Source organism: Bison bison, unplaced genomic scaffold (assembly GCF_000754665.1).
Source record: "Bison bison bison isolate TAMUID 2011002044 unplaced genomic scaffold, Bison_UMD1.0 scf7180017864063, whole genome shotgun sequence".
Lineage (NCBI taxonomy): Eukaryota > Metazoa > Chordata > Mammalia > Artiodactyla > Bovidae > Bison > Bison bison.
The window spans coordinates 15,718,200-15,725,955 of record NW_011494635.1 but is presented as its reverse complement, the minus strand read 5'-3'; the positions used below and the strand labels follow the sequence as shown (position 1 = coordinate 15,725,955).

At 59.1% G+C, this 7,756-nt stretch overlaps 2 protein-coding genes across 3 annotated transcripts in view; one reads left to right on the top strand and one right to left on the bottom strand.

Moving 5' to 3' along the window:
* The first annotated feature begins 1,111 nt into the window (after positions 1-1,111).
* LOC104986120 (chromosome unknown open reading frame, human C20orf195) lies at positions 1,112-3,727 on the top strand. Of its 2 annotated transcripts, none has more exons than XM_010836578.1 (2): positions 1,112-1,119; positions 2,669-3,727. In XM_010836578.1, the coding sequence occupies exon 2, from the start codon at positions 2,672-2,674 to the stop codon at positions 3,671-3,673; it is 1,002 nt and encodes a 333-aa protein (XP_010834880.1). In that variant the 5' UTR covers positions 1,112-1,119; positions 2,669-2,671; the 3' UTR covers positions 3,674-3,727. The 2 variants fall into 2 exon arrangements, with proteins under 2 accessions (XP_010834880.1, XP_010834879.1); XM_010836577.1 differs by having other exon boundaries at positions 1,117-1,172; positions 2,669-3,715.
* Positions 3,728-4,251: 524 nt separating this feature from the next.
* The window catches only part of GMEB2 (glucocorticoid modulatory element binding protein 2), a 15,844-nt gene continuing 12,339 nt past the window's right edge, over positions 4,252-7,756 (bottom strand). Inside the window, exons 12-14 of the mRNA XM_010836644.1 lie at positions 6,908-7,038; positions 6,715-6,813; positions 4,252-4,485 (exon numbers count right to left, since the gene is read on the bottom strand). Coding sequence (XP_010834946.1) covers positions 4,252-4,485; positions 6,715-6,813; positions 6,908-7,038 — 464 coding nt within the window. The remainder of the gene's footprint in view (positions 4,486-6,714; positions 6,814-6,907; positions 7,039-7,756) is intronic.

Genomic DNA, 7,756 nt, shown 5'->3' with positions numbered 1-7,756 from the left:
CGCTGGGTGGCCCTCCAGAGCCGGCCACACGACAGCCGTTGCTCTCGTCGACCTCTAGGTTGTCTCGCCGGCAGGACTGGTCCCCAACTGCTCCAAGTCTCGTTAAGGTGGGGCGGGCCCAATCCCGGGACAGGCTTCAGGGCGGGACTATGGGGCGGGGTCCCGAAGTGGGGCCGTGATGGGCGGGGCCTCAGGGGTGGGGCCGTTGTGGGTGGGGTTTCGGTGGGGCGTGGTGGGTGGGGTCTCGTGGGCTGTGAAAGGTGAAGCCGGGGGGAGGTCCCTGTGGAGAAGGGGCAGTCTGCATTTTGACGGTCAAGGTCACTCTCGTGGTGTGATCTTGTAGGACAGTTCTGCAAGTTGGTCCCCTCAGGAAACGGGCAGAGGATACTTGGGATCTCTGTGTTATTTCTTGCAGCAGAATCTCAAAATTGAAAGTTTAATTTTAAGAAAATAGCTGAGAACGAGAAATTAAAAACAAAACAAAACAAAACAAAAACGGATGAAGTCAGAGATGGCAGAGGTGAGGATCTGCCTGACCCAGAAGAGGAGGGTAGACTGCTCTGTCCCTCACACTCTCTGTGGGTGGGCCGCCCGGGTGGACGGTCTTTCTCTCGCTGCTTTTCATTCCCTTCTCCACTTTCCAGCTCCCCGCCTCTCCCTCAACTTTGAGACAGCATCCCCTTTCCAAATAATTCAACTCTTGCTTCTCAGACCCCTAAATAACGACATAACAACAGCTACAACTTACAGACTAAGCGCCCAGGGCACCCCCCCCACCCCCCACACGGTGATGGGCGCTTAGCCCCGCAAAGCCGCCTCCCATGAGTGAGGTCACCAGGAGGAGTGGGGGAGGGGCACCGTGGGAAGGGAGTCTTTGCCAGGGGAGGGGAATTTAGAGACAGACATCCTATGCTGGTACCCGCAAGGGGGTGGAGGTAAGGGCCCTCCCTTGACTTCAGGAGGCTTCCGGGTCGCGACCGGGAACGCGCCCTGGCAATCTTCCCGAGTCGAGGGGGCCCCATCCCCACACTATAGGCTCTCTGCCCACCCCGCCCTCTGGGCGGAGCGTCACAAAGACCCGCGGTCCCCATGGCAACCCGCGGGACGCCGCGGTGCGAGGTTAGGCGCCCCTGGTTCCGTGCACAGTAGGCAGCGCTGCTCCGGGAGGCAGGGCAAGTGGGCGCGCCGGGAGGCGGGCGAGGGGGGTGAAGGACGAGGGGAGTGTGGCGGAGGTGGGCAGGCGGAGGCGAGTGGGGGTCGGTTGAGGGGAAGTGGGCCCAAGGCCAGGGGAGTGTAGGGGGTCCCGGAGGCAGAGGAGGGTGTAGGTCTGGGTAGAGGGCCAGGGCAGGCCGCTTCTTTCCTGAGTTTACCAGCAACCCCTCCTGGCTTTTTCAACGGAGAAACTGGGGCCGTCTGGAAGCACCTCTGACCTGTAGCCCTACCTGGAGCTAAAGCTCCCTCCAGAGGCGGCTTGAATCTGTCCCAGCCTTGGGCTACTGGGCCACTGAAGGACGCAGGCCAGCAATCCTGGTCCTGGTCTGTTGCACCTCAGCCCAGACACTGGTGCTGCTGTGCCCAGGGTTGGGTCTGCAGCCTCCGTCCCAGGAAGGTCAAGTCCTGACATCTGGGGAGGGAGACCAACTTGGGTCCCAACCTCACTCTGCCCCTTGGGCCTTTCACACAGCCTCTCAGCTCCCGTTTGTAACTCATCCAACTTTCTGGGTACTGCACAACCTCAGACCTCCCAGTGAAACCACGGGGTCTGTCTCGCTGTCCTTGGGGGTGGCTGGGACCTGGGACAGCAGCCAGGAATGCTGACCCCCCTTCTCCAAGGAGCCCCAGCCTTGTAGTCAGGACCTGCCAGGCCTGGGAGTGCAGCTATGCCCAGCTCTGGGGCGCACTGGACCCTCCTACAGAGGGAAACCTGGGTGGAGGAGGGGTGCTGAAGGAGATAGATTCTGGGGTCTACAGTGGGCTCAAAGCCTGGATTAAGAGCAAGCTACCAAGTGTTCTGGGCTCAGGCACCCCATCTGTGAGCAGGGGGACCGTTCAGGGGCTTTTCTTATGGGCTCAGGAACATCCTGAGGCCCCAAGATACAGCAGGGCTCCATAACAAGGAACTGGCATGACTGGTCCTCAGGGCTGAGGCCACCTTGCCTTCTGGGCTGGCCCTGGGCCTCTGCTCTGCACCTGCAGTGGGGTGTGGACGGTCTGCAGGACAGTGGGCTCCCCAGCTGGGGTTTGGTGATGCTCAGACAGGATCACTCTGAATCCTGTCAACAGCTCCAGGGGAGCGGTGTAACCCATTCCAGATGGGGCTACACAGCTAGGCAGTGGCTGGACTTTCCAAAGCACAGGCCCAATGCCCCTGTCCCTGTGTCATCACAAAAGACCATCAGTAGAGTGTCGGCCCTACAATGTCCACTTTTATCCAGATCTGCAGCCTGCCCACCTGGTCCTCCAAGCAGCCTCTGTCCAGAGAGATGAGCCCTCCCCACGAGCCTCTTCCTGCTCCCACCCCCACCCCTGGAGGCCAGAGAGCCTAGCATGGGGGCCAGTGGGACTGAAGTCACACCACACAAACACTGCCCTGAGTGGGCCCCGGGTGGGCTGCAGAGGCCAGTCTGAGCATTCCGTTCACGCCCTGCCCTCTGTCCCCTGCTCCTAGACCATGAACTTCCAGGTGACAGGCCTGGGCCTGGACAAAATGAAGCTGGACAGTCCCCAGTCCTTCCTGGACCAGGAGGAGGTGGAGGAGGCCGAAGATGGGCAGCTGCTGGAGCCCGAGGCTTGGCGAACCTATGTGGAGCGCCGCAACGCTCTGCAAGAGTTCCTGACCTCAGACCTGAGCCCCCACCTGCTCAAGCGCCACCACGCCCGCATGGAGCTCCTCAAGAAGTGCTCCTACTACATCGAGATCCTCCCCAAGCACCTGGCTCTGGGCGACCAGAACCCACTGGTGCTGCCCACCACCATGTTCCAGCTCATCGACCCCTGGAAGTTCCAGCGCATGAAGAAAGTGGGCGCCGCCCAGACCAAGATCCAGCTCCTGCTGCTTGGGGACCTGCTGGAGCAGCTGGACCATGGCCGCTCCGAGCTGGATGCCCTGCTCGAGTCGCCAGACCCTCGGCCCTTCCTGGCAGGCTGGGGGCTCGTGGAGCAGCGCCTGGCGGACCTGTCGGCTGTCATGGACAGCTTCCTGGCCATGATGGTGCCGGGGCGCCTACACGTCAAGCACCGCCTAGTGTCTGACATTGGCGCCACCAAGATTCCCCACATCCGGCTTATGCTGAGCACCAAGATGCCCGTTATGTTTGACCGCAAGGAGTCGGTGGCCCACCAGGACTGGGTCAGCCTGCGCTGGTTTGTCACCATCCAGCAGGCTGTGCCGGAGCAGTTTGAGCTGCGCTACAAGCTGCTGGACCCACGGACACAGCAGGAGTGCATGCAGTGTGGCATCATCCCCGTGGCCGCCTGCGCCTTTGACATCCGAAACCTGTTGCCCAACCGTGCCTACAAGTTCACTGTCAAGAGGGCGCAGAGCTACACTCTGGTGTATGAGCCCTGGAGGGACAGCCTCACCCTGCACACCCGGCCAGGGCCCCCTGAAGGGCTCGCCCCCAGTAGGCTGGGCAAGCTAGGCCTGTCCCTGACCACACCTTCCGAGAGATGATTTTCTAGTATTTATCCACTAATAAAGAGGAGTATAAACACACATACACAATTAAAGAAACAGACTTACTTATGTTTTAGAAGTGGCGGCAGCCACAAGTGTTTTTTCCTGACTCAGCACAGTCCACCCATGAGTCCCGCCCCCTCCAGCTCCTGCTCTCTTTTCCGGCGGGGAGCCCCAGGCTGGCCTTTGCAGGACACTGACCCCTGTAACAAGAAGCCTCAGCTTGCCTGGCACGTGGCTGCCACCATCAGTGGTGAGAACAGCTCCAAGGCTCTGGCACCTCTGCCCCAGCCCCTCGACGTGCCCCCAGCTCCTTCCCATCACAGTGAGCAGCCATGTGACCTGGGCACAGACTCTGGCCACCTTTCTTGCCTCCTAGGCTGGGGTTCCCCAAGCGGGGTGGTTACCCCCATGTCCTGCCCAAATCTCATTGGAGGCAGTCATGGCCCCATTACTATCTCGCCTGTCAAGGCCAGGGGGCCCAAGGCCAAGAGCACATTTTATTTTGTTTTTAATGAAAATAAAAGTATTATCTTCTCCCCAAAAGAAGCTGAAGTTCATCTGCAGCCCCATCCTTAGGTGGATGAGGATCCTAGCAAGGGAGACTGGCAGGGTGCCCTGCCCAGATCCAGGCCAGTGGGCAACCAAGAGAGTCTGCCCTTGCCTGCCAGTGTGGTCAGCTTGGCCAGCAGCTTGCTTGCTGCCTGTGTACGTACCCATCCCGTGAAGGTGACGAGGATGCCGGCGGCTACCTGTTCTGGCAACTTGGCCCTGCTCAGGTCCAGGAGGGACGGCACCGTGTACCCGGGCTATGGCTGAAGAAGACTGTTCACAGCAAAAGGCCCAGAGCCACCCCCAGTACACAGCCAAACAGCCTTCCGTCGCCCACCGCTCACACCAGAGCAGTCACTAAGACTTCAGGCCCCTGGGAAGATAGGGTATAGCCAGGGCAAGGGGGTCAGAAACAGAGTCCCTGCCCCACTGAAAAGCGGTTTGGTGAGAGAGGGGACCTCAACTGAGTAAGAGGGCCCAGCACCACCCTCCCTCTTCTTCTGCAGGGTTGGGGTGTCTTCACCTAGGGCTCCCCTCCCAGATCTCTCCAGGCGCCTGCTTGCTGCCGCATGCCAGCCAAGGGTTCAGCCAGACTGTCACGTGGTCTGTGGCATCATGTGGCTATGGCAGGGGGAGGGGGACTCCCTCCTGGGTGTCCTGCAGATGGAGTCACCCCAAGGCTCCCAGGGATCCAGAGCAGTGGAGGGTGGGGCACAGGGACGAGAAGCCTAGAGGGGAGAGGAAAAGGGGCCAGCCAGGGGACCCGAGATGGGGGTTTATGTTGGTCATACTGATCCAGAGCCCAGCACACCGGGGTGAGGGCTCGCCAAGAGAGGAATGCATGGGTTCTGAGTCCTGGCACATATGGAGGCCTTCCGGGGTGCACGCTTCCTTCCCTTGGCCCCTCCTAGCACCTTCCTCATGGTGCCAGTGCCGGTGCCAGGTTGTAAGTGACCCACAGTGCCCTCCCAGTGCAGCCCTGGAGGTCAGGGCACAGGTCTGTGTCTGCCCCGCCCCTCGTGCCTGCAGCTTTCTGCCAGCTTCTCTCTCCTCTAGATCCGTTTGCTGCCCTGCACTCACAACCCCAGGCTTCATACTGCGCCTGGGACTTGAAAGCACAGCCCTCACCATGGTGAGGCCTACCATCCACCCTTTGCCCATGACCCTGTCTCACACCACCTCTGCAAGCAGTTGCCTGACTACGGAACTGCGGTGCTCAGGAATGCAATGCCTCTTCCTCCTGGAAGCCCTCCCTGATTCCAGGCTGAGGAGGGTTTGGCTCCATGCCTCAGTGATCTGGAGGGACTGCAGCCCCAACTGACCCAGCCCTCTTTACCACGCCAGGCTTGATGCCCGTGCACCCTGTCAGATGGGCTGTGCCTCAGTTCAGCTGCACATCCCTCCTGACCATGCAGACTGGAGACCAAAGCCAGTGCACACCGTCTGCCAAGACTGGGGTTCCAGTTGGGGCCTCATGGCCAGAGCCCATGTTCTTCCTGGACACACAGGGAGGCTCACTCCTGAGACCAGAGGTTTATGTCCACACTCCTGGCCTCTGGGCCTCGAATTTCTGCCTGCAACTTGTGTGCCACCTACCAGGGAAGGTCCACTCCTGGCCGCGTGGCTCAATGGGTGTCTGCAGGACCTACAGCGTTAGGAGGGGATTGGTCTCTGATGAAACGTTTCCCGAGTGGTGGATGCTGGGCTGCTGGGGAGATGTTCCTGTCTGGAGAACATGTAGAGCACTGGACACAGCCACTGCCAGCATCAGGAGAGGTGCTGGGTGGATGACAGGGGTCCCAGGATGACCACCCCTGCACCTGCAGTCAACCCGTCTTAAAAGGGTGCCAAGACACAGAAGGGGCAACCTTCTCAACCGAGGGTCCTCAGACAGATAAACAAAGTCCCTGACTCACCCTCACAAAAATTAACTCAAGAGGATCATCTCAATGTCAAAGCTAAACTATATTTTCTACAAAACAGATGAAATCTTCACAGCCTTGGGGTAGGCAAATGTTTAAGAACATGAAAAGCCCTAAAAAAGTCAATAAACTGGATTTCATAAATATCCAAAATGCCTGCTCTTCAACAGATGTCAGTGAAAACAAAGAAAAGGCAAGGTGTTGGCTGAAAGAAAATATTCAAAGTACACAAATCTAAGGAAGAACTGTAGTTTCTTAATCTTAAAATTCAGTAACTTGGGACCTCTCTGGCATCCCAGTGGTTGACTCTGTGCTTCCCCTGCAGGGGGCACTGACTTCTCCCCTGGTTGGGAAACTGAGATCCACTATCAGTTTGGAACTGTAAAGGAAAAAGTCGTAGGCGCCCTGAGTCAGGGTCCTCGCCTGGTCCCGGTGTTGGGTGCAGGGGTCCCTGCTGGAAATCCATCCACTCACAGCCCTTCATCACAAGACACAGACACAGGTTATGAAAAATGTTTTTATTTGAAATCAAAGTACCAAGCAGATACTTGCAAAACACCGTACAAAGTAGAACTCAGAGGTGTCCCTTGCCCAGGCTGCCTCCGAGCCCCCCAGATCCAATCCTGCCTCCTGGAGCCCGAGCCTGGGACAGCCCCCGCATGCCTGGTGGGGGGAAGGGTGGGGCGCTGACAGCGAGATGGCCCGATCCCCACACTGGGCTGAGGGTTCCTGGAGGACAGTGGGCCCCTTCCCACACCTGGAGCTCAGCCCCCAGGGACCATGTCTGGGAGCAGCCATCACGGTTCTGTTTATATGGCTCTGAAACGAACTTTCCACCCAGTGCCCCATAGCCGGCAGGCAGAGGCACCTTTCCAGGGCGTAGCAGGTCTGAATGGTCAAGGTTCCAAGCACAAGATGCCCAGTTTCACTAGCAACATGTTCTGATATGACCTGAGCCAGACGCAGGACTGGCTGGGGTGCCCCGTCCACAGGCTCAACTGTGTGCATCAGAGATGCGCCTGGAAGAGGAGCGTCTAACAAACAAGGAAGTGACACTGTGCTGAAACCAGCACACCCGAAACGGCAGCCGACCAGACATGACAGAAACAAAACAGCCTCAATGAGGGCGCTGAGGTGGGTCCAGGGGACCCGACGGACGGAAGGATGGATGGACGGAGCCCGGTTCCCTTCAAAGTGCGAGGCGGGTAGAGGCTTCTCTCTGGGTCTCCGCAGGTGTCAGATGGACAGGAGGCCCAGGGTGGCCGTGGGTATCCCCCACTGCAGTGGCTCAAGGCCTGCAGAGCAGCCCCTCCCTGGTCTTTCCAAGTCCAAGACCAGAAAAGCAGAGGGCTGGCCAGCCCACAGACACCCTCCCCACGAGCACCTGGATGCCACCTCACCCATGCTGGTCCCAGACGCCTTGCGGCACCAGTGTCAGCCAGTGGGTACAGCCCACCTCTAGGGGGGTCCCACTAGCATGGAGCTGAGCCCAGAGTTGAACACCAGACCATGAGCCCCAACCCGAGGCGTGTCCCCACTGGACATGGAGTGACCCCTCTACAGGCCCTGGTCATTCTCTCCATGTGTCCTCCCCAGGAAAAGCCAC

Bases quoted from the DNA above. Each gene is read 5' to 3' on its own strand.
- LOC104986120 (XM_010836578.1), top strand. From the start codon at position 2,672: ATGAACTTCCAGGTGACAGGCCTGGGCCTGGACAAAATGAAGCTGGAC.